Source organism: Mesoplodon bidens (assembly GCF_964165515.1).
Source record: "Mesoplodon bidens genome assembly, chromosome: 3".
In the NCBI taxonomy this organism is placed as follows: Eukaryota; Metazoa; Chordata; class Mammalia; order Artiodactyla; family Ziphiidae; genus Mesoplodon; species Mesoplodon bidens.
In genome coordinates this window covers 150,700,865-150,726,901 of record NC_138178.1, presented here as the reverse complement: position 1 = coordinate 150,726,901, position 26,037 = coordinate 150,700,865, and the positions used below count along the sequence as shown (strand labels likewise).

General features: G+C 38.5%; 2 protein-coding genes across 8 annotated transcripts in view; one reads left to right on the top strand and one right to left on the bottom strand.

The window, feature by feature from the left end:
* Positions 1–602: 602 nt before the first annotated feature.
* The window catches only part of FCF1 (FCF1 rRNA-processing protein), a 239,062-nt gene continuing 213,627 nt past the window's right edge, over positions 603–26,037 (bottom strand). For 2 of the 5 annotated variants that reach the window (XM_081229453.1, XM_081229452.1), the window contains exons 2-8: positions 21,763–21,831; positions 20,497–20,568; positions 19,751–19,899; positions 4,983–5,055; positions 3,069–3,156; positions 1,759–1,853; positions 603–832 (exon numbers count right to left, since the gene is read on the bottom strand). In XM_081229453.1, coding sequence (XP_081085579.1) covers positions 784–832; positions 1,759–1,853; positions 3,069–3,156; positions 4,983–5,055; positions 19,751–19,899; positions 20,497–20,568; positions 21,763–21,831 — 595 coding nt within the window. In that variant the 3' untranslated portion in view covers positions 603–783. Of the gene's footprint in view, positions 833–1,758; positions 1,854–3,068; positions 3,157–4,982; positions 5,056–19,750; positions 19,900–20,496; positions 20,569–21,762; positions 21,832–22,132; positions 22,216–26,037 lie in introns of those variants that run through there. The other 3 variants (XM_081229454.1, XM_081229456.1, XM_081229455.1) reach the window with 3 other exon arrangements.
* AREL1 (apoptosis resistant E3 ubiquitin protein ligase 1) overlaps positions 22,260–26,037 on the top strand; it is a 42,809-nt gene continuing 39,031 nt past the window's right edge. Inside the window, exon 1 of one of the 3 annotated variants that reach the window (XM_081229451.1) lies at positions 22,260–22,396. The gene's annotated coding sequence lies outside the window, so the exon portion shown is untranslated. The other 2 variants (XM_081229449.1, XM_081229450.1) reach the window with 2 other exon arrangements.

Sequence of the window (26,037 nt, the reverse complement as noted above, 5' to 3'; positions counted from 1 at the left end):
AGCCCCCTCCCTCCCACCTCCTACCTCTGGAGTCTCAGATGTGGGTACAGACACCTTCCCTTTCTAGTTCTTTTTAAAGATTAACTCAAACATAACTGCTTCTGGTCTTTCTCCCTTCCCCATGCCAACCAAATAGAAAGAAATCATTCTTTCCACCTGTATGTCTACTCCCTCATACTTTTATCTTAGCATCATTATTTTACCGTATTTATTCATCTACATGTTTCTCTTTCCCACCATATATGAGTATCTTGAGGATAAGGCCATATCTTATTAAATACCTAGTGTCATCTTAATAAATATTTGTTGAGTAAATCAATATAAAATGACCATCAAATTACGTGAGCAATTATCTGATTTATAAAAAGATGCAGGGCTTCTCTGGTGGCACAGTGGTTGAGAGTCCGCCTGCCGATGCAGGGGACATGGGTTCATGCCCTGGTCTGGGAAGATCCCACATGCCACGGAGTGGCTGGGCCTGTGAGCCATGGCCGCTGAGCCTGCGCGTCCGGAGCCTGTGCTCTGCAACGGGAGAGGCCACAACAGTGAGAGGCCTGCGTACCGCAAAAAAAAAAACAAACAAAAAAAACAGATGCAACAAATTTTAAAATGACACAATATAATTTTCAAAACAACATTAAAAAGTGAGTGTATTTAACCATACTCAGCTCATTACAGAGCAAATGGGTGAGTGGAATAATAATTCATGCTATAGCATGTTTAATGAACTGGCAAAAGGGAAAGTTGGTCAAAGGAAGGCAGAGGAAATTTGTCTTTTAAGAATTAGAACCGAGGGGCTCCATAATCATCTGGCATCCGCTCAATGTTGTACCTGATCAGAACAAAAAAATTAACACTGGTCAGAAGTGTGAGTCCAGAACCCACCTTAAAAACCCATCCTTTCCTGATTACATCACTCTCACCTCCTCTTGTGAATCCTTTTTGTCAGTGGGAACTAAATTTTAAAGGCCTATCATAATGAATGATTTACAGCAAAATGCCGACTATATTATCTCTATTCTTCAAAGTGAGGAAGTTAAGTTACAGCAAAATGCTGACTATATTATTTTTATTCTTCAAAGTGAGGAAGTTAAGCTGGGGAGCCAGGCACTGAGTCCAGATAAGTCCAAGGCCCTCACCCATATTCTTCCCATTCTGTTGTGTTTGTCCCAGGATAAAAGCTGGCCAATAATATCTGAGGACTGACATAGGAATATCCAAGAAGGATAAAAAGCAGCTTTTGTTTGTTTGTTTGTTTTGGCTTAAAATAGTGGTCATTTATTTATTATTTAGTACAATTGTGAGGGCTGATGAGGCGGTTTTGTTGCTGGCCTCCCTGGACTCACTCACAGACCTGCCAACCGCTGGGGGCCCAGCTGGCACTGGGTGTCCGCAGCTTTTGTTTTTTTAATAAACTTTTAGGTTCCCAGATGAGGTGCTAATCACATGCACTAGGTTTCAAAAAAATATTTCTAGCCAAAAAGATTAGCTTGATTTTAATTACTGCTTTGTATTTAAGGCCCCACATCTCCCTATTTCTTCTAGTGATCTTATTGTAACAACGTGAATGTCTGCCTCATTCCTAAAGCCTAGCTCTATCTTTTGCATTTGTTCTTGTTACTTTGCCTCATTTCTTCAAATAGAACTATGTAAACATTTGATACATCAATCTCTTTCAAATCCTTCTATAACTTGACCTCATTTTTAACTGATATCAGTTATATACTTTTAATTACTTCCCTAAGAGAAAGTTCTCACCTATGGTTAGAAATGTACATGATGGGAACTCCAGGGATCTTCCGGATTCTTCGTTTAAGGTCCCGGTCAACTGTGGCCACAATGTAACACTTGTGCTGGAAGAGACCCATTGGGTGTTCACATAGAGCTCATTCAGGGATACTAGATACAACCACTGGCTAGTCTGAAGAACTATTCATTTTCACAGTAAATAGGAAAGGAAAGGCTAAACCAATTTGTTGAGTAGCTATGATCTAGGAGCTCAAATTTATAAGCTGCCTGGGCTGAATGTAGCTCTAAGAATCTTGAGGGGGAGAAGACAGAAAAACTATTTAAAAGCTGCAAATTGGTTTTTGTCTTATAAGTGGAGAGGATTTTCTTATCTGGGACAGACAATTCCTTGGTTTTGGGAAAACGCCCTTAGAGACTCTACGCAAAGGTAGAGGAAGTGCCTTAGATCCGAGGGCACAACTTTTGCGGTCTGTGGCATCTCCGGGGATGACCTACTCTGAGGCCTCCTAGCAGTGGGGGTAGGCTGCCTCCTTGGCCCTAAAGCCAGAATAGGAGGATCTCCAGGACAAGTCTGAGTGAAACAGCTCTGAAAGCACTAACATTTAGCTACCAGTTTGGAACTAATTTGTATTGTACTTTACTTCCATCCTACCCAAATCTCTCACTGAGTTTTATAAAGAGTTGCAGATTGGTGTCAGCCATGCTGTGGGAAATGAAGGGAAATGCTGGCCCCACCCATGGGATGAAGTGGCTAAGAGGATGGCAGTGTGGTCACCAGATGAAGATTATCCTCAGCAGAGAGAGGCTCTTTAAGGGCAATCAGTAGCAAAAGTTCTTGTAGTATTTGACAAGGAAGCCAGAACACAAGAATCAAAAACCTACTTATTCTAGGGTATGTGTGAAACAGCATCCTGGGAGACTTAGATGTAACAAAATTCCTACACAGGGAGTAAATGGAACCTCACTTTAGATTCACAGGGAGGTGGAATCTGATATATTATTATGTCTATACTCGCTCACTTAAACCATCTTAGAAGATTTGTGGAATAAAGAATCAGTAAATGCTCCAAATTACACACCCAATAAACGCAAGTGCTAAGATCTGAAATCCTCCCTAAGCCAGTGATCTTTCCATTATGGTTATAGTAGACACTTCCAATCCATTTTCTCAAGTAAATAAGGACACCTACACTTCCCATGAAGGGATTCTATATAATTTTTTTTATCATTTATATTCCTAGATACTTTACATGAACATTCAGGAAATAAGTTTATCTTTTTTTTTAATAGCACAAAGTACATATTAAAAATGATGATACCTGAGTTACTCTTTGTACTAAGCAGTCATCTGCATAGGTTCCTTTGTGTGTGCATGGTAATCGTTCAAATCTTGGATCCTTGGCAATCCTATATGGTTATAAAAGTGGATTAATGAAAACATTCAAGCAATTGAATAACTTTATGACTCTCAATCAGTGAAATAAGAGTAAAGTGATCTATCTGGAGATTTTAAGACACCCCTCTCCTCCTGAAGCTTATCTTCAGTTTAGAGAGAAGGGAATTAAAGCTTACTGACTGACAGCTGCTGTGCCTTACATCATGTACTTGTCACAAAACTGCATTATTATACTTCCATTTTACAGATAAAGAAGCAGATTCAGAGAGATTGATTAATTTGTTCAAAGCTACACAGCTGGGAAAAGCCAGGATTCAAAACCAAATCAATTTTAACCCAACCATTTTACTTTTAGAAAGCTGTCTTACACACACGTACAAGAATATAGGCACGAGGATGTCACTATTACACAGTTTATAAGAGTGGAAAACTGTGATAATCTGATTATCCACCAGCAAGGTAAAAGTTAAATACATTTTGGTACCCCTATCCTATTTTAAAAAATGAGGTAGAGTTGTATGTACCAATGTGGAAGGACATATAATAAATTGTTAAATAAACAAAGCAGACCATATATACATATGGGTGTGTATACACACACACACACACATATGTAACATAAAAAAATCATATTCATTAATGTCTTCACTGGTCTCAACAGAAAGGTCTTTAGTGTTGGGAATGTGATAAGCTTATGATTTTCCAAAACTCTAGTTTTTCACTTGAAAGCTCAATTTTTATCATTGGTAACTAACAGAGTAAGTTGTTTTCCTTGAAGTGACAGGTTCATTGCATTAATTTTTGAGAAAATACCTGTTAAATACCAAAGTCTGAAAAATCAGTGTTTGCCAGTTGTTCTTCACATAAAAATGATATTTCATGAAAAAGAAGCTGGTTCAGCTCACAACTCAAGCACACAAATGCTTTTTATAGAGACAACGTTCATCCTTTGGTATGTTTTTCTTCTTCTTCCAGTTTTATTGAGATATAATTGACATACAGCACTGTGTAAGTTTAAAGGTATACAGCATAATGATTTAACTTACATACATCATGAAATGATTATCACAGAAAGGTTACTGAGCATCTATCAGGAGAAATGCTTTATGTGTACTTCACATTTCACCACACAAAATACTGATGTGTACTGCAGGGTTGAGATTTAACAAAGTTAATGAATTTTACTGCTCTATTAAGCATATTCTTAAGTGACCGGCATTTTTTTTCAACTGCCAGTGGGTGGTAGTGAAGAATACAAAAACTACTAGCATTATTTGGGCCCACTGCCTTGATTTGTACTAAGGCACTGGCATTTTCTGCATTCAGTGAAAATGTCAGCACAGTGACAAAGGCAACATCTTGGAATTATTATGAAAACAGTTTTGCAAACTCCCTGCAACGGTCTCTAGGACTCCTGGGGTGGGGGAGGGTTCCATGAGCCACACTTTGGGAACCACTGCTGTAAACTCAAGGGCACTTTCTAGAATAAACTCAAAACTTCTTTAGGTAAACTCAAAATGCTTTACGTGTGAAATTCTGAAGAAGATAACTAGATAACAAACTAACAGAAAAGCACTTTCTAATTGAAAATCTAGAGGAACTTAAATGGAGGCCCATGAGACCAATATGACTAAGTAACTTAGTTCAAAAAGCTTCAGCTTGAAAACCTCTAACCTTCCAATGTTTGCTTTCTTAATTATAAATAGTTAACTAGGTTTGTATGATTTTTATTTAAACTAACCAGACAAGAAATCTTCAGATAGCAAACAGTTGAAGGAGGGTCAAAACAATCTTCATTACACCAATCTAGAACAAATCTGGACCAGGTCCTTCCTACCTTAGAGCCACTCGATACTTCTGCCCCAATTTCTCAATTTCAGCCATTACGCAGTCAGTTATACAAGGGATACCTGTTAGGAAAAAAAAATTAGTAACAGAACTTGTAAAGAAACTGATTTAACTCTCTCTGAATTATATCCTGTTGAGAGTATGTACGTATGTACGTATGTATGTATGTATGTATGTACGTACGTATATGTATTTACTGTTTGCCGTGCCACACGGCTTGAGGGATCTTAGTTCCCTGACCAGGGATCAAACCGAGGCCCCCAACAGTGGAAGCGCAGAGTCCTAACCATTGGACCACCAGGGAATTCCCCTGTCAAGAATCTTTGAAATGACAGCAAAATAAGCACAGTACAGTGAACAATAAGAACTAGAGAAGAATAAAATCCCTATCTATAAAGAAACTAGGGAACTGTTGCAACCCCACATCACAAATTCCATAAAGTATCTGTCATAAACATAACTGGGGAAAAAAATTGAGCTGGATCCCTGTCATTGTTTATATATTAAAATAAATTCTAAATGGAAAAAAATCTAAATGTGAATCAAAATATTTAAATGTGGACCAAAAGAAACCATGAAATTAACCAGAGAATATAAATTTGATCACATAAAAATATAAAACTTCTGTTTGACAACTATCAAATGAAACGTCATACTAAAGTAAAATAAAAATAAACTGGGAAAAACATTTCTACACATTTGTCAAAGGGTAAATTTTCTTAATATACAAAGAGCTTTATAATAATAGCTTGGAAGCACTGAAATTGAAGCTGTGATTAAAAAATCTTCCAACAAATAAAAGCCCAGGACCAGATGGCTTCACAGGCGAATTCTATCAAACATTTAGAAAAGAGCTAACACTTATCCTTCTCAAACTCTTCCAAAATATAGCAGAGGGAGGAACACTCCCAAACTCATTCTACAAGGCGACCATCACCCTAACACCAAAATCAGACAAAGATGTCACAAAAAAAGAAAACTACAGGCCCGTATCACTGATGAACATAGATTCAAAAATCCTCAACAAGATACTAGCAAACAAGATCCTAGATACTAGAATCCAACAGCACATTAAAAGGATCATACACTATGATCAAGTGGGGTTTATCCCAGGAATGCAAGGACTCTTCAATATATGTAAATCAATCAATGTGATATACCATATTAACAAATTGAAGAATAAAAACCATACGATAAGCTCATTAGATGCAGAAAAAGCTTTCAACAAAATTCAACACCCATTTATGATAAAAACTCTCCAGAAAGTAGGCATAGAGGGAATCTACCTCAACATAATAAAGGCCATATTATGACAAACCCATAGCCAACATCGTTCTCAATGGTGAAAAACTGAAACCATTTCCTCTAAGATCAGGAACAAGACAAGGTTGCCCACTCTCACCACTATTATTCAACATAGTTTTGGAAGTTTTAGCCACAGCAATCAGAGAAGAAAAAGAAATAAAAGGAATCCAAATTGGAAAAGAAGAAGCAAAACTCATTGTTTGCAGATGACATGACACTATACACAGAGACTCCTAAAGATGCTACCAGAAAACTACTAGAGCTAATCAATGAACTTGGTAAAGTAGCAGGATACAAAATTAATGCACAGAAATCTCTGGCATTCCTATACACTAATGATGAAAAATCTGACAGAGAAATTAAGGAAACACTTCCATTTACCATTGCAGCAAAAAGAATAAAGCACCTAGGAATAAACCTAAGGAGACAAAAGACCTGTATGCAGAAAACTATAAGACACTGATGAAAGAAATTAAAGACAACACAAACAGATGGAGAGATACACCACGTTCTTGGATTGGAAGAATCAACATTGTGAAAATGACTATACTACCCAAAGCAATCTACAGATTCAATGCAATCCCTATCAAACTACCAATGGCATTTTTCACAGCACTAGAACAGAAAATTTCACAATTTGTATGGAAACACAAAAGACCCTGAATAGCCAAAGCAATCTTGAGAAAGAAAAATGGATCTGGAGGAATCAGGCTCCCTGACTTCAGGCTATACTACAAAGCTACAGTAATCAAGACAGTATGGTACTGGCACAAAAACAGAAATATAGATCAATGGAACAGGACAGAAAGCCCAGAGATAAACCCACGCAAATATGGTCATCTTATCTTTGATAAAGGAGGCAAGAATATACAATGGAGAAAAGACAGCCTCTTCAATAAACGGTGCTGGGAAAACTGGATAGCTACATGTAAAAGAATGAAATTAGAACACTCCCTAACACCATACACAAAAATAAACTCCAGATGGATTAAAGACCTAAATGTAAGATCAGACACTATAAAACTCTTAGAGGAAAACATAGGAAGCACACTCTTTGACATAAATCACAGCAAGGTCCTTTTTGACCCACGTCCTAGAGAAATGGAAATAAAAGCAAAAATAAACAAACGGGACCTAATGAAACTTAAAAGCTTTTGCACAACAAACGAAACCATAAACAAGATGAAAAGACAATCCTCAGAATGGGAGAAAATGTTTGCAAATGAAGCAACTGACAAAGGATTAATCTCCAAAATATACAAGCAGCTCATGCAGCTCAATATCAAAACAACAAACAACCCAATCTAAAAATAGGCAGAGGGCTTCCCTGGTGGCGCAGTGGTTGAGAGTCCGTCTGCCGATGGAGGGGACACGGGTTCATGCCCCAGTCTGGGAAGATCCCACATGCCGCGGAGCGGCTGGGCCCGTGAGCCATGGCTGCTGAGCTGGCGCATCCGGAGCCTGCGCTCCGCAACGGGAGAGGCCACAACAGTGAGAGGCCCGCGTACCGCAAAAAAAAATAAAAAAAATACAAAAATACAAAAATAAATAAAAATAGGCAGAAGACCTAAATAGACATTTCTCCAAAGAAGATATAGATTGCCAACAAACACATGAAAGGATGCTCAACATCACTAATCACTAGAGAAATGCTAATCAAAACTACAATGTGGTATCACCTCACACTAGTCAGAATGGCCATAATCAAAAAATCTAGAAACAATAAGTGCCGGAGAGGGTTTGGAGAAAAGGGAACCCTCTTGCACTGTGGGTGGGAATGTAAATGGATACAGCCACTATGGAGAACAGTATGGAGTTTTCTTAAAAAACTAAAAATAGAACTACCATATGACCCAGCAATCCCACTACTGGGCATATACCCTGAGAAAACCATAATTCAAAAAGAGTCATGGGGCTTCCCTGGTGGCGCAGTGGTTGAGAGTCCGCCTGCCGATGCAGGGGACACGGGTTCGTGCCCCGGTCTGGGAAGATCCCACATGCCGCGGAGCGGCTGGGCCCGTGAGCCATGGCCGCTGAGCCTGCGCAGCCGGAGCCTGTGCTCCGCAATGGGAGAGGCCACAACAGTGAGAGGCCCACGTACAGCAAAAAAAAAAAAAAAAAAAAAAAAAAAAAAAAAAGAGTCATGTACCACAATGTTCATTGCAGCACTATTTACAATAGCCAGGACATGGAAGCAACCTAAGTGTCCATCAACAGATGAATGGATAAAGAAGATGTGGCACATATATACAATGGAATATTACTCAGCCACAAAAAGAAACAAAATTGAGTTATTCGTAGTGAGGTGGTTGGACCTAGAGTCTGTCATACAGAGTGAAGTAAGTCAGAAAGAGAAAAACAAATACCATATGCTAACACATATATATGGAATCTAAAAAAAAAAAAAAGGTTCTGATGAACCTGGGGCAGGACAGGAATAAAGACGCAGACGTAGAGAACGGACTTGAGGACACGGGGAGGGGGAAGGGTAAGCTGGGACGAAGTGAGAGAGTAGCATGGACATACATACACTACCAAACGTAAAACAGATAGCTAGTGGAAAGCAGCCACATAGCACAGGGAAATCAGCTTGGTGCTTTGTGACCACCTAGAGGGGTGGGATACAGAGGGTGGGAGGTACAATGGTGAAAAACTGAAACCATTTCCACTAAGGTCAGGAACAAGACAAGGTTGCCCACTCTCACCACTCTTTTTTTTTTTTTTTTTTTTTTTGTGGTATGCGGCCTCTCACTGTTGTGGCCTCTCCCGTTGCAGAGCACAGGCTCCAGACGCGCAGGCTCAGCGGCCATGGCTCACAAGCCCAGCCACTCCGCGGCATGTGGGATCCTCCCAGACCAGTGTATGAACCCATGTCCCCTGCATCGGCAGGCGGACTCTCAACGACTGCGCCACCAGGGAAGCCCTCACCACTCTTATTCAACATAGTTTTGGAAGTTCTAGCCACAGCAATCAGAGAAGAAAAAGAAATAAAAGGAATCCAAATAGGAAAAGAAGTAAAGCTGTCACTGTTTGCAGATGACATGATACTATACATAGAGAATCCTAAAGATGCCACCAGAAAACTACTAGAGCTAATCAATGAATTTGGTAAAGTAGCAGGATACAAAATTAATGCACAGAAATCTGGCATTCTTATACACTAATGATGAAAAATCTGAAAGTGAAATTAAGAAAACACTCCCATTTACCATTGCAACAAAAAGAATAAAATATCTAGGAATAAACCTACCTAAGGAAACAAAAGACCTGTATGCAGAAAATTATAAGACACTGATGAAAGAAATTAAAGATGATACAAATAGATGGAAAGATATACCATGTTTTTGGATTGGAAGAATCAACATTGTGAAAATGACTCTACTACCCAAAGCAATCTACAGATTCAAAGCAATCCCTATCAAACTACCACTGGCATTTTTCACGGAACTAGAACAAAAAATTTCACAATTTGTATGGAAACACAAAAGACCCCAAATAGCCAAAGCAATCTTGAGAACGAAAAATGGATCTGGAGGAATCAGGCTCCCTGACTTCAGAGGGGTGGGAGGGAGGGAGACGGAAGAGGGAAGAGATATGGGAACATATGTATATGTATAACTGATTCACTTTGTTATAAAGCAGAAACTAACACACCATTGTAAAGCAATTATACTCCAATAAAGATGTTAAAAAAAAAAAGGGTGGGAGGTAGATGTAAGAGGGAGGAGATATGGGGATGTATGTATATGTATAGCTGATTCACCTTGTTATACAGCAGAAACTATCACAACATTAAAGCAATTACATTCCAATAAAGCTGTTAAAAAAAGTAATAGCTTGGAATTATGTGTTATTTGCCAGACACTGTGCTAAGCACAAGGATTATCTCATTTAATCTTAAGAACAATTCCTATCAGGTAGCATTGTTATTATTATTCCCATTTTATAGATGAGGAACCTGAAGTACCATGAAGTAACTAGACAGCAAAAGGTGAAGCCAAGGTTTGAACTGAGACTGTCAGGCTTCAGAGTGGGTTCTAACCACCAGGCTACATTTCAGTTCATAGAAGAAGATATACAAATGGTCAATCAACAGAAAAATGCTCAATTTCACTCCTAGTTAAAGAGATATAAATTGAGATAAGATTATACTTTCTACCTATTAGGATGGCAAAAATTAAACAGATGAAAACACCCAATATTTGAAGAAATAGGTATCCTCACATTGTAAGTAGGTGTATAAATTTGTATAACTATTTGAGGGCAATTGTGCAATACCTATTAAAATTAAAAAATATATACTCCCTTGATATTGCAATATGGCTTCTAGAAAATGTATTCAAAATAAATATTCCACCCTAACACAGAGACACATTCACAAAGATATTCACTACAGCTTTGTTTATAAAAGGATAAAAACTGGAAATAATCCAAATGTCTAGTCTTTAAAATGACATATTTAAACAATAGAATACTTGTAGTGGGGTGGGGGAGGAATGGACTGGGAGTTTGGGGTTAGTAGATGCAAACTATTACATAGAGAATGGATAAACAACAAGGTCTTTCCCTGTATAGCACAGGGAACTATATTCAATATCCTGGGATAAACCATAATGGAAAAGAATATAAAAAAGAATGTATCTATGTGTATAACTGAGTCACTCTGCTGTACAGCAGAAATCAACACGATGTTGTAAATCAACTATACTTCAACAAAAAAAATAAAGAATACTATAAGTGAAAAAAAGAATAAGGCCCGTGCTTCCCTGGTGGTGCAGTGGTTGAGAGTCTGCCTGCCAATGCAGGGGACACGGGTTCGTGCCCCGGTCCGGGAAGATCCCACATGCCGCAGAGCGGCTAGGCCCGTAAGCCATGGCCGCTGAGCCTGCGCGTCCGGAGCCTGTGCTCCGCAACGGGAGAGGCCACAACAGTGAGAGGCCTGCGTACAGCAAAAAAAAAAAAAAAAAAAAAAAAGAATAGAGCCCATCTATATATATTCGTTGTAAATCAACTATACTTCAACCAAAAAAAAATAAAGAATACTATAAGTGAAAAAAAGAATAAGGCCCGGGCTTCCCTGGTGGTGCAGTGGTTGAGAGTCTGCCTGCCAATGCAGGGGACACGGGTTCGTGCCCCGGTCCGGGAAGATCCCACATGCCGCAGAGCGGCTAGGCCCGTAAGCCATGGCCGCTGAGCCTGCGCGTCCGGAGCCTGTGCTCCGCAACGGGAGAGGCCACAACAGTGAGAGGCCTGCGTACAGCAAAAAAAAAAAAAAAAAAAAAAAGAATAGAGCCCATCTATATATATTCGTTGTAAATCAACTATACTTCAACCAAAAAAAAATAAAGAATACTATAAGTGAAAAAAAGAATAAAGCCCATCTACATATATTGGCACAGAAAAATGTTCAAGATGTATTTGTTCAATGTAAAAAGCAAGGAGAAATAGATAACTAAGACGTGATCTATCCATACAACGCCTACAATGGAATATTATTTGGTAGCAAAAAGAAACGATATACTGATACATGCTTTAACATGAATGACCCTTGAGAACATTACACTAAAATGAAAGAGGACCAAAAATATGTGACCCCATTTTAACGAAGTGTCCAAAATAGGCAAATCTATATAGAGAGAAAGCAAATTAATGGTTGCCGATGTGGGGCAGGGTGGGGCGGGGGGTTGGGGGAATAGGAAGGGTTGGGGGATGATGGCTAAGGAGCTCAGTTTCTTCTCACATAATGAAAATGTTCTAAAATTGACTATGAATACACTAAAAGCCACTGAATCATATATTTTATTTATTTATTTTTTTGTGGGATTTTAGTTCCCCGACCAGGGATTGAACCTGGGCCCTTGGCAATGAGAGTGCAGAGTCCTAACCACTGGACCACCAGGGAATTCCCTGACTCATATATCTTAAACGAGTGACTTATATGGTATGTGAACTAGATCTTAAAGCTGTTTTTTTTTAAAAAGCATGAAGATGAAAAAGTAAATAATGCATGAGCCATTCTCATTAATAAACAAAAGTAACCTCTACCCCACAGAAATTGTATATGAATTTTTAAAAGCTGCCCCTTTCTGAGGAAAGGCATTATAGGGAACTTTCATCTTCTTTATGCTAGATTTTCTTTTTACAAATACATTAACACTCTTGAAAACAAACAAAGTTAAGAAATCTTAAACTAAAATACAATGCCCAGAAGAAAAAGCAGTTGTAAAATGGAGGAAAGAAGAAGTCAGGAAGAGCAGACAGTCATGGAATCAGAGGGCAATACACACCTTAAAAGGATCAATTTCAGAGCCATTTAGCACTGAAGCAAGGGCTTGCATCGGGAGCAGGGAAGCAGGCTCAGGAAGATCACTGCAAAGAGGACTCATGGGCAGAAAAGAAAGTTCATGGGTAGCTAACCATCCTCCTTTGTTGGAATATCAAATGCAAGGGACCAGGAGCTATGAAGAGGTCAAAGGGGCCTCTCCAAGGCAAGAGGAAGATAAAGGCATTCTTTTATAAATAAAGGCAAGTGAAGAAAAATTAAATAAGCAGAGCTTAAAACAGTTAAGGAATCTCCTAGGTAACTGAATTTGTACTGTAGTAGAATGTTTCTTCAGACTTTACTTTGAGGTATTATGTTACACAGAAAGTGGTATTTTCCTTAATAAGCTTGTTTTTGGAAAAGGCACCATGAGAACATTTAGCTGTATGCATTATAGCTATACTCTATGGTATCCATATCTGCAGAAAAACCTAACTATAGGACTAAAGCTATCCTAAACAATCATCTTTTTTTCTTTTTTTTTTTGGCCACACTACACGCTTGTGGGATCTTGGTTCCCTGACCAGGGACTGAACCTGCACCCTCAGCAGTAGAGTGAAAGTGCCGAGTCCTAACCATTGGACTGCCAGGGAATTCCCCTAAACAATAACCATTTAGATAATAGTGGCAGAGCTATAGAGTCAGGGAAGCAATTCACCTCCAAGAGGCCATGCTTGAATCCTCCATCTATTTCATTTATAAATAGGTCACAGCATTCCTGGAGAAGCAGGAACACCATGGGAATACAAGAAGTCTACCAAGATTAGTGTCTTCCCTCATACAGGCCACCCTAGTCCACTTTTATAGGCATGGTAGTGCGTCAACTTCAGACTACTCTTTATTTCTGAGACTTTTTAAAAAATTAAAGTATTAGATGTACATAGCTTTAAAAAATACGAAAAGGACTATATGAAAAAATGACCATCCCCTGATCTTTTCCCACCCCACTAATTCTGATCCTTAGAGATGACTATTTTAATTCATTGGCTGTTTTTCTCACTTGGTGGTTACCTTTATAACTTGATTAATAATAAACTTATGCAGTTACTTTATTTTTTAGGAAGATAATCAAAGATATTTATTGCAACATTGATTATGTTAATGCATATTTTCTAGATTTTTTTTATCTTAGCACATCCAAGTTTTGAAATGCTTAAAGCTGTACAAAGTTCTTCGTAGCATGTATTAACATGCAAAGGTGTTCATGATACATTACTCAGTGAAAAAAAAAACAGGTGGCCAAAAAGCATGCATAGTATAATTCCAATTATGTTTAAAAGTAAATCTATATTTTTATTAATTGTAAAACGTTGGACGGTAATACCCAAACTATTAACAGTGATTATTTCTGGGAAGTAAAATTACGGCCTGATGCGGGGGAGAACTTTTGCCTATTCTTTTTATGTTCTGTATTGCTTAGTTTTTCGTTTTTTTGTTTTTTAAATATGTATGTATTTATTTATTTATCTAGTTGCACTGTCTTAGTTGCAACAGGCGGGCTCCTTAGTTGCAGCTCACTGGCTCCTTAGTTGTGTCACGTGGGCTTCTTAGTTGCTGCAGGCAGGCTTCTTAGTTGCGGCAGGTGGGATCCTTAGTTGAGCATGCAAATTCTTAGTTGTGGCATGCATGTGGGATCTAGTTCCCTGACCAGGGATCAAACCCAGGCCCCCTGCATTGTGAGCACGGGGTCTTAACCACTGTGCCACCAGGGAAGTCCCTGTATTGTTTAGTTTTAATGTACATGTTACTATTATAATTTACATAATTTAAACACGTTAAATGATTTTTGACTCACCACTTCCTGTAAAACAAAGTCTAAACTCCTTAGCTTTTTACTTTAAGCACTCAACAATTTGTCTCCAAACCACTTCTGCCAATCTTTAAGAAATGTTTGTGGATAGAATTTTCACCTTCACTCTCCTACTTATACTCACTTGAGCCCCACTATTCTCACCAAATTTGCTCTCATGTTTTCAACCTTTGGGAGTGTCCTTTCCTTTGCTTGGAATGCTCTCTCTCCTTCTCTCTATTCACTAAAATCCAACCAAGCTATGAAGCTCAGATCAAGTAGCACTCACCCTCTCTTGAATTCCTATATTATATAATATAATGTCTGATACTCAAGAAGTGATCATTATCGAAAGAAGAAATGAATCTTCAAGTGTCTGTTTAGTTTTCTCATTTCTAAAATGGGGACATACTGCTCATCATATTAGGTTATTGTGAGGATTATAATTATGAAAAGCACTTAACACGACACCAGAACATAGTAATTCATAGTTCAAAACAGCTGGCATTATGATTATCTTTTTTTTCATCTATTGACATCTCCTCTCTCCATCTAGATGGTCAAATCCTGGATGACAGAAACAGCACACCATATATTCTAGCATCCTTCTTTAAACTCTGTGTAGTAGAGCTACTTCATATTTATTGTTAATGGTGACAATGAAGATTATGAAAGAAATATACCACTAACTTTCCAAGAAATAACAAATCACTTAGTTTGGAAAATACTATGACTTCATGGTACCAAGAATAACATATTAACATGGAATTATTATAGTAAAACATTACTGAGATGAAATATACAAATAAAACAATATGTCCTTTCTTCAGTGAAATCACAGAAAATAGGTCATTCCTAGAATTCTATTTTCACAAACGTAGTCAATACTTACTAGATGCCAGATAATAGTAAGGAATTATTTACAGAAAACACCAGACGAATTTGGTTTAATATCTTGTTGGCAGATAACACATCATGCTTCTACAGAAGCTCCATGTGTTCTAGAATTTTGATGTAATAGGATTTTACATACTGTCATAAAAATAGAATGCTCTACTGCAAAGACATAGCAGGAGTGACCAAGTCTTGTTATGTTTAGTTCTTCACATTGTTCCCATCCAAAATCACTGCTACATTACAGCCTTCAAATTTCAGTCAAGGGCTTCCCTGGTGGTGCAGTGGTTGAGAGTCCGCCTGCTGATGCAGGGGACACGGGTTCTTGCTCCAGTCCGGGAAGATCCCACATGCCGCAGAGCGGCTGGGCCTGTGAGCCATGGCCGCTGAGCCTGCGCGTCCGGAGCCTGTGCTCCGCAATGGGACAGGCCACAACAGTGAGAGGCCCACGCACCGCAAAAAAAAAAAAAAAATTTCAGTCAATTTACTGGCAGCTTGATTGGATCAGTTTCTGTTCCCACTTAATCCCACCTGACAGATATGATCTGGGTGGCACGGCACAGTGCCACTGAAACAACTGGAGTCCTTGATACAGTACATTATCCTAGAACAATAAAGTCAGATTGTTATTTTATCTTTGGAGGCCTAAAAATTATTTTTCTGAGCGTGGCTTCTTGTTTGGTTTGTGTGTCTGCTCAGTACTTTATAGTTAAACCAACTTTTTCCCTCATCAGTGTGTAACTCTGTGTCCAGTAATTCAAGAAGTCAAAGCGTGAATCATTTAAATAAGATAGATGCCTTAAATATTTTTTTGTTTTGTTTTTGTTTTGTTTTAGCATTATTTACTTATTTATTTATTTTTGGCTGCATTGGGTCTTCGTTGCTGTGCATGGACTTTCCCTAGTTGCAGTGAGCGGGGGCTACTCTTCATTGTGGTGCAACGGGCTTCTCAGTGCAGTGGCTTCTCTTATTACCGCTTCTCTTGCTGTGGAGCACGGGCCCTTGGAGCGCAGGCTTCAGTAGTTGTGGCGCGCAGGCTCAGTAGTTGTAGCTCGCGGGCTCTAGAGTGTAGGCTCAGTAGTTGTGGTGCACGGGCTTAGCCGCTCTGCGGCATGTGGGATCTTCCCGGACCAGGGCTCGAACCTGTGTCCCCTGCATTGGCAGGCAGATTCTTAACCACTGCACCACCAGGGAAGTCCCTTAAATATTTTATTTAAACTTAAAACTTGGGGGGAGGGATAAATTGGGAGATTGAGATTGACATATACACTCTACTGTATATAAAGTAGATAATAAGGACCTACTGTGTAGCACAGGGAACTCAATACTCCATAATGGCCTATATGGGAAAAGAATCTAAATAAGAGTGGATATATGTACATGTATAACTGATTCACTCTGCTGTACACCTGAAACCAACACAACACTATAAATCAACCACACCCCAACAAAAATTCTAAAAAAACCTTAAAACTTATATGTGTAACTAGCTCAGCATCTTTTTTTTTTAACATCTTTATTGGAGTATAATTGCTCTACAATGGTGTGCTAGTTTCTGCTGTACAACAAAGTGAATCAGCTATACATATACACATATCCCCATATCCCCTCCCTCTTGCGTCTCCCTCCCACCCTCCCTATCCCACCCCTCTAGGTGGACATAAAGCACCGAGCTGATCTCCGTGCTATGCGGCTGCTTCCCACTAGCTATCTATTTTACGTTTGGTAGTGTATATATGTCCATGTCACTCTCTCACTTTGTCCCAGCTTACCCTTCCCCCTCCCCGTGTCCTCAAGTCCATTCTCTACATCTGTGTCTTTATTCCTGTCCTGCCCCTAGGTTCTTCAGAACCATTTTATTTTTTTTAGAGTCCATATGTATGTGTTAGCATATGGTATTTGTTTTTCTCTTTCTGACTTACTTCACTCTGTATGACAGACTCTAGGTTCATCCACATCACTCCAAATAACTCAATTTCGTTTATTTTTATGGCTGAGTAATATTCCATTGTACATATGTGCCACATCTTCTTTATCCCTTCATCTATCGATGGACACTTATGTTGCTTCCATGTCCTGGCTATTGTAAATAGAGCTGCAGTGAACATTGTGGTACATGACTCGTTTTGAATTCTGGTATTCTCAGGGTACATGCCCAGTAGTGGGATTGCTGGGTCATATGGCAGTTCTATTTTTAGTTTTATAAGGAACCTCCATACTGTTCTCCATAGTGGCTGTATCCATTTACATTCCCACCAACAGTGCAAGAGGGTTCCCTTTTCTCCAAGCCCTCTCCAGCATTTATTGTTTCTAGATTTTTTGATGATGGCCATTCTGACTGGTGTGAGGTGATACCTCATTGTAGTTTTGATTTGCATTTCTCTAGTGATTAGTGATGTTGAGCATCCTTTCATGTGTTTGTTGGCAATCTGTATATCTTTGGAGAAATGTCTATTTAGGTCTTCTGCCCATTTTTGGACTGCGTTGTTTGTTTTTTTGATATTGAGCTGCATGAGCTGCTTGTATATTTTGGAGATTAATCCTTTGTCAGTTGCTTCATTTGCAAATATTTTCTCCCATTCTGAGGGCTGTCTTTTCGTCTTGTTTATGTTTTCCTTTGCTGTGCAAAAGCGTTTAAGTTTCATTAGGTCCCGTTTGTTTATTTTTGTTTTTATTTCCATTTCTCTAGGAGGTGGGTCAAAAAGTATCTTGCTGTGATTTATGTCGTAGTGTGTTCTGCCTATGTTTTCCTCTAAGAGTTTTACAGTGTTGCGGTTACTTTTTATATTTATTAATTTTAGGCATTTAAAGAATTTACCTCTCTTACTCATCACACATCCCGTATCCCATCTTCCCAATTTTATTTTTTTTAATTTTTTAAATATTTAAATATTTATTTATTTATGGCTGCATTGGGTCTTTGTTGCTGCATCTGGGCTTTCTCTAGTTGTGGCGAGCGGGGGCTACTCTCTGTTGCGGTGCACGTGTTTCTCATTGTGGTGGCTTCTCTTGTTGTGGAGCGCTGGCTCTAGGTGCATAGGCTTCAGTATCTGTGGCACACGGGCTCAGTAGTTCTGGCTTGCGGGTGTAGAGCACAGGCTCAGTACTTGTGGCACACGGGCTTAGTTGCTCTGCGATATGTGGGATCCTTCCGGACCAGGGCTCAAACCCATGTCCCCTGCATTGGCAGGCGTATCCTCAGCCACTGCACCACCAAGGAAGTCCCCCCAATCTTGGTAATTTTAATAAATCAATAAACAACATTCACATTACTGTCATTCTGTAAATGTTCATTATATAGTATCTTTTAAATATTAAAGACAGAGGTGCACATTTTTTCCTTTGATTCCAATGATTTATTCTTTACAGCCAAGTTAAAGTCTAATTTTCATTTGTACCTTCAACTAGATGACTGGAAAATATATGAATATAAAGCCACCACAATACGCAACAGATCTCACTATTAGGAAGTTATTCCCTTGTACTTGGCCTAAATTTTTTTTCCTCCTCATGGTAGGAAGAGATCATTTGAAGGAGGAGACACCCAAACACACAAGGGAAATCTGTTAAATTGTATGGTAGGTATGGTAAATTGCATACCTACGTGTAAATAAACTACCTTAGATCCTTTGTGGTACAAATAAACATCACACTGAATAAACTTAAGAATAGTTGACCATAATCATTTCTGGTTCTCTGATTGTAAACGGCAAAATGTCTTATTTAGCTTTTCCACATTGGAGTGGAATGGAGGATGTTTCCTACTTAATGTAAATAAATAAATAAATAAATAGTGAGAAGTGAAATAAATTTTCATTTATCCAGAATTTTAAAATCTGTTTTAAAATCCTAAAACAGAAAATTCCCCACCTATTTTTTTTTCTAAATTGATGTCTATAATGATGGTCAAAGCATGCTAAGTGTTTCATGAATTGTGAAAGTTTAATTATTCCCAGTCAAGTTTGCATCATATTTCTGTTTTTTTATAAATGTCTTTTTTTTTTAACATTTTCTGGCATATTGCTTTTCAGTCCTTTTTTTTTAAATTAATTATTTGGCTGCGTTGGGTCTTAGTTACAGCATGTGGGGTCTTCATTGTGGCCTGTGGGATCTTTAGTTGAGGTATGTGGTATCTTTTAGTTGCGGCATGTGGACTCTTTAGTTGCGGCACACAGGCTCTTAGTTGCAGCGTGCAGGAACTAGTTTCCTGACCAGGGATCGAACCTAGGCCCCCTGCATTGGGAGGGTGCAGAGTCTTAACCACTGGACCACCAGGGAAGTCCCTGCATTATATTTCAATTCACTGAAAATGGTCATTGCTATGGTGGACAAATTAAATAGCCAGCAATTCAGTTAAACTAGAACCCCATTCCCCTCTTTTCATGTATTTGGATAAGTATGATTATTCTGTACAAGTGTCACAGAAATGGAAAGGTCTGATACTCACACTTGGCATACAGACAGTCCATCATTGACTGCACTAAGTCCAGTTTGGCTTTAATGGAAAAGTTGATAAAGTTGGTATCGACCAGGATGTGGTAAGGTGGGCCCAGCTGTGTGTTATATTGGAAGAATAAGCAGGAAGGGTGTTGGGGGCTGAAGGAAAAAGAAACAAAACACAAAGTAATGTCAACACTGATATTTGGTAAAAACAAAAAAAAGAAGTCTCTGCTTGGAACAGTTTGTTCCTTTTTCCTTTCTTTGGAAATAAATCCTAATAAATCCTATGATGATATATCCATCACCAATCTAGAGCAAATAAGAAAAATGTGATGAGGTTTCATAAAGCTAAGTGTATTTATTTAAAAGGAATGACCTTTATCCTGAAAATATGCCCTTACTACTTTTTGGTGACACATTCTCTCTTTTATGAAATGCTGGTATGTTAAAACAATGGCAATTATTTCTTTTGAGAGATTCTTGGCAAAGAAAAAAAAATGATCCTAAATATAATCCCCAGAATTTTAGGGAAAATTTTACTGCTCTATGAAGTCCAAAAACCTTCAAACCATTAGAATTGGTATATACTCATCAATAACACTTTCATTTGCATAGCTTCATCTGTATAGTTGTGCCAGACTGACAAATGACTGAGCAAATCAGTTCAGGGAAAGCCTGAATTTCTATGAGGTCTACAGTTTTAGAATCTTTCTTCTAGTTTTAAAGGAAAACTTGAAATTTTTGATTACTCACACTTCTCTTTCTTTGAGTGCACTGGGATCTTTCTTTTCTTTCTTTTTCGGTTTTAATCTATCCTTTTCTTTACTAGGAAAAAAAACAAGTAAATTCAATGTAGGGGAGAAGAAAAAACCATAGCAGTTATAACCTCATGAAAATTAAAAGTTTCTTCCTCCTTCTTTTTTGTCTACAAAGGAAATTCTACTTTGTGACTTCATTATATTAATATCAGCGTACAGTTTTTGAGCATGAATAACTGTGTGGGAAATAGCCTGGAATTAACAATTAATCAGTAAAACATAATTAAAATTTAAAACTATTAGCTAATAATCCATAAAAATTGTTAATGGATAAATAAATGTTGGTTAGATTATTATTTGTTTCTTAGTCAGAAGCTCTCATATCAAGGATCAAAATCCACTTCCAAGCAGTGGGTAAATAGGCTGACATTTATCTTCTAAAGACTGAGATGCTTCAACAGCAGGAGGAAAAGGTTTCCCCTACATGTCTCTTAAAAAGAGCTAAAATGTGACAATATATATACAAAATTTAACTTTAACTAGAAACAGAATATTAGTGGGGCAAATTTCCTTAAAATTACATAATAAATACATACTAAAGGCCAAGAATACAATTTAATAACAAATGAAGGCTCTAACAATCACTCACTCCTTTGTTCTAAGGCTTTGGAACAGTGAAGTCTAGTCCTTATTTAATAGCTCAGTCCATTGCTCACTGAAGCAGGCAAGCTGTTTTAGTTCCTCCTTATAATAGGGAATATCATTCTTCTCTTCTTCCAAATCTTCTTATAAGATTTATAAAGTGGAGACATCTATGTATTTTCCCTTTTTTTTCTTTCAAAAATACTTGAGTTGTCAGGTGCTGGTACAGCCATGGTCTCTGACCTCACTGCCTTTCAAAAATTATAACAAACCTTTTTTTCCCGGGGAATGTAGCAGTGTAATGGCAAGAACATAAGAGATAATCCTACCTACCTCACAGAACTGTTAGGAGGCTTAAATGTGATATGGCAGATACAGTATATAAAAACGGTGGTACAAATTGAACACTTAAGAGATGCTGAATCCCCATCCCATTCACCAGTGTACTTGCTCATCAGCTAAGTGACTGTTATACTTTATTACCCTATGCTATATAAATCCAAGACACAATAATATCAAAACTAAACACAAAACAACAACAAAAACTTTTACTACTTATCCCCTCGTGACTTATATATCTCCGGGCAGTCTATGAACCCAGTTGATTCCAGACACTCACAGCCTCTGATCTCTGAGACTAAGCATTCGCTTCATGGTCGCATACTTCCGTGTTTTCTTTTGTTTCCCCTTAAAACAAAAATTTTAGAGTTAAAAGAGTTGGAAATACACTGCATCTTCTTGAGTTCCTTTTCTTTTGTCCACACCCCTCTTCCCTCAAATACCCAACTCTTCTTATTCTAGCTGCCTCAACCCAGCGCTCTCCCCACTCGCTAGAGCATAACAGGCACCACTCCAAGCAGTTTAAAAGCTAAGATCAGAATGAAAATAAGCAAGGGGAATGTTGTGGAAATTTGGCCAATGGCTACTCCCTCAATCTCTGTCCCAAACGTGATCTGACAATACCCCTTCTCGAACCCTCTTTCTCTCACCGTGTTCACGCCGCACTGTTGTTTCTTCCGGAATCACCAGCAGCGCGACACTTTTGCGTCAGCCGTATAGCGCTTCCGGCAAAGGATAGCCCGGAAGCGGAAGCCGTTTTGGGAAACGGAAAAGCCCCAAGCCGGTTCCCGTCCCCGGCCGGGTTCTGTACTGGGTTCTTTTGGGGAGGGTCGAGGGACGGTTTTCTGCTGGTGCTGCAGCCGCTTCCCAGGGTAGCAGAGCTGGGACTTCGCCGTGCTGCATCCCCTGCTCGGGTAATGTTTCTCTCTTGCGTCTCTCCAGCACGGGGCAGAGCCCAGAGGACCTGCCTGCACTAGAGTTCCAGAGAGAGGTAGCACAAGGGTAGGGGGGACGAAATTCTGGGTTGCCCAGTAGCTTGGGGAAACACATTCTCCTCATCCTTCAGCGCTGGGGCATCAGGTCTTTATCGTGCTACTCGGAGGCTCTGGTTCCTACTTGGTTCTCCCAGCCGGCATTGTGCCTGGTGTAGCCAGGTGGACGATCCTCATGATTCTCCCCCGAGTGATTACCGTGTTTTCATCTCGGTGAAGCGAGGGATGGAGCCGCGTTTGAGGGCCTTCTTTAGATTGTCTCTAGAAAATTGAGGCATAAGCTTGCATATGTTACTAGTTACCCAGCCAGGAAAATGTTGGGAAATAATTAACATGTATTGTGAAGGCTTAGTGTGTCATCTCTAATGGAAAAGGTAGAGTTTTTGAGAACAAAAAGGGAAAGATAGCTTCCATTTTTTGAGTACCTCCTAGGTACTCTGGTGGTTCTTAACCTTTCGGAGATCCATGGACTATTCTTTAACAAATGGGTACACACACAACATTTGTCATACAATTATGAGACTCGTGGACTCTGAAGCCCATCCGTGAACCCTCTAGGTGTCTGCGCTTAAAGTTAAGAACCCCATCTTACATACTGTATTTGGCACTTTAATTATATTACCTTCTTTGACCTTCACAATAACTTCAGTACCCTCTTTTTACATATGGGGAAGGTGAGGCTCAGACTTTGTTCAGGGGTTTGTTTGGGTCTGTTTGATTCCAAAGTCTGTACTTAACTTATTGCACAAAGCTGTCCTAGTGTTTGAAATCCAAGAAGATTATGAGGTTAAAAAAAAAAAAAAGCTGACCATTGCATCATAAGCCTGACTATGAAATATAGTATATTAACATGAAATTTGGAGCCTGACTGATGGAATTAAAAATCCCTGTTCTGCCTCTTACTAGTTGTATGTAATTGGGTGATTTTATCTATGCTTCAGGTTCTTTACCTGTAAAATGAATAGTATCTGTCTTACAGGGATGTAATCAAGACTAAATTAGTTGAAGTATGAAGTTCCTAGTACGACTAAACCCTATTAAAGTGTTTTCTGTTATTGTTGTGTGTCTTCTGTCAGAGTATGCCAATTGTGTATTTTAATATAGTTGCTCAATTTGGAACTTGAATGTGTTGATAACCTCAAAGACTTTATTACGTTTTCAGTTCTTGAAAAGCTCAATTGCAGGGTGATTTCTTGTGTTGATTTGAGTAAACAGTTTTCTTCCTACTTCTGCTTTCCCTTTTAGGCACGCGTGCATTTAGATAGCTTTGTAGGGCACATCTCTGACTTTGTAGGCTCTGAATTTTTGATATGGAAATAATTTTATTATGGAAGCATCTACAGATACTGTATGTACCTCTTGCTTTACCCCATTTGTGGTTACTAGAAGTTCCTAATCTTTCGGGAACAGCCTTTCTGCCAAGCTGTCATGGTGATATGATAGCCACCACTTTTTCGATGCATTAGAACCTCTTGGTGATTAGGCAATAAGCTTCTTAAGTAAACATGATTGGTGTGTTTATTTTAAACATTTGGAAACTGATTAGTGTTATATATAGGTTCAGAGGGAAAATTGCATATAATTAGTCATTTGCATTTAAATTAGACATTGACAGAAAAACACTCTCTTGGTAATGTGTACCCTGAATTTTGGAATCCATGAACAATAATACATTTTTTAAAAAGCAGTTTGTAGTATCTATTCTGAGACTTTTCTGATTTCCTTGATTGTTAAAACTTGATAGGGAGCCAAATTAATGTAGAAACACCATGAGGGATGAGACCATACTTAGAAAAATATGTTTTGTTGCATTGTAATTTTGTTGCAATCTGAGATTCTTATGGTCTAAGATTAAAGTACTCAGATATTCTATAGCATATTTTGATGGTGATGGGAGGGGGAGATAGTGTTTTGTGTTGGGTGGGAGCAGAAAGTAATTGCTTTTGATTACATACTTGTGAGAAAAAGAAATAATTTTAGTCCTTCTCAGCAGTCAAGAGATTGTTTTGTACTTTTCTGCAGTCTTGAAGAGAAAGAATTGTTCAAGGCAGTCGACCCACAGTTTGAACACATAATTGGGCTTGGACTTCATTCCATTCACTAATAGGTCTAACTTACTAATGTTAAGTTGTTAACAAATTTCTGTATAAAATTTTGGATGATGAAAGATTCCAACATGTTGTATTTCAATGTTAGAAAGTTAGAGGTAGATTCACTTTTGTGGCCATTAAGAGAAAAAAAAATTCACAGGTATTTTCTTCCTTTTCAAGTTACAGTTTTTACACTGTCTCATGTGATACGAGTTTTTCTCCCAACAAACGTTAGTTGCTGTTAGTTATTTTTCAGTTAGCTTGACTGCCTCTAAATATGGTAGCATGATATGTGTATAGCATTCCCTACTCCTAAGGTATCGATATTGAATCGGTTCATAAGGATACCTCAGAAATACATTACCGCTGCATGTTCATTCATTCAGAAGGCATTTATTGGGGGCCCATTCTGCTCCAGGCAATGTGCTGGTTGCGCTTAAAAAGTTCAGGCCTGTATTGGAGAAAGACTTGTGAACAGATAAATTATGGTAGGTGGTTGAATAGGTATGCAAATTGAAATATTTTAGAGGAATTATTCTTCTTGTTCATCTTTCTGGTAGTGGTTCAGGTCAGAGTAGTGTTGTGTAATATTTATTTAACACTGTAACATACCATATAACAGATAAAATTTTATGACCTTAATGGATTCTAGTAAATCAATTTACCTTTTAAGTGACTTTCGTCATTAAATAGCTTAGGTGTAGATTTTAGTTATCTTTCTTTTGTTTCTTTGCCTTTTGAAGGGTTTATGAATGCTTAGCCTTTACTAATATTCTTTTGTATAGCAGTTTCCAAAGTTTTGAGGTTGTTTAACCTTATTGCAGTGTGTGGGTATGTGTGAGCATGCCTGAGACTTGATATGGTGTTATGTCACCATGACATTTTCCTGAAGGGACTCTTGAAGCCTGTACTACAAATTGTGGTTTAATAGAAAGAGGTGAGTATCATTTAGATATTAGAAACCAAACAGTTATGGTAGCTATATGTCTTGTCATTTAGCCTGAATTGGAAACAGTACCATATGATTTTAATATGAATTTTTGTTACCTTGAATAGTTGAGGAATTGGTTATGTTTTTCAGAGCTTTTAGCTGAAGCATTCATTTCAGTGCAGTTTGCCTGTTGGTGTTGAGATGCTAATTATCAACATCTGTTCATTGTATTTTTAAATAATTAATTAATTAATTAATTATTTTTTGGCTGCATTGGGTCTTCGTTGCTGCACGTGGACTTTCTCTAGTTGCCGCGAGCGGGGGCTGCTCTTCGTTGCAGTGCGGGGTTTCTCATTGCGGTGGCTTCTCGTGTTGCGGAGCACGGGCTGTAGGCACGCAAGCTTCAGTAGTTGTGGCACGTGGACTTAGTTTCTCCACAGCATGTGGGATCTTCCCACACCAGGACTTGAACCTGTGTCCTCTGCATTGGCAGGCAAATTCTTAACCACTGTGCCACCAGGGAAGTCCTGTTCATTGTATTT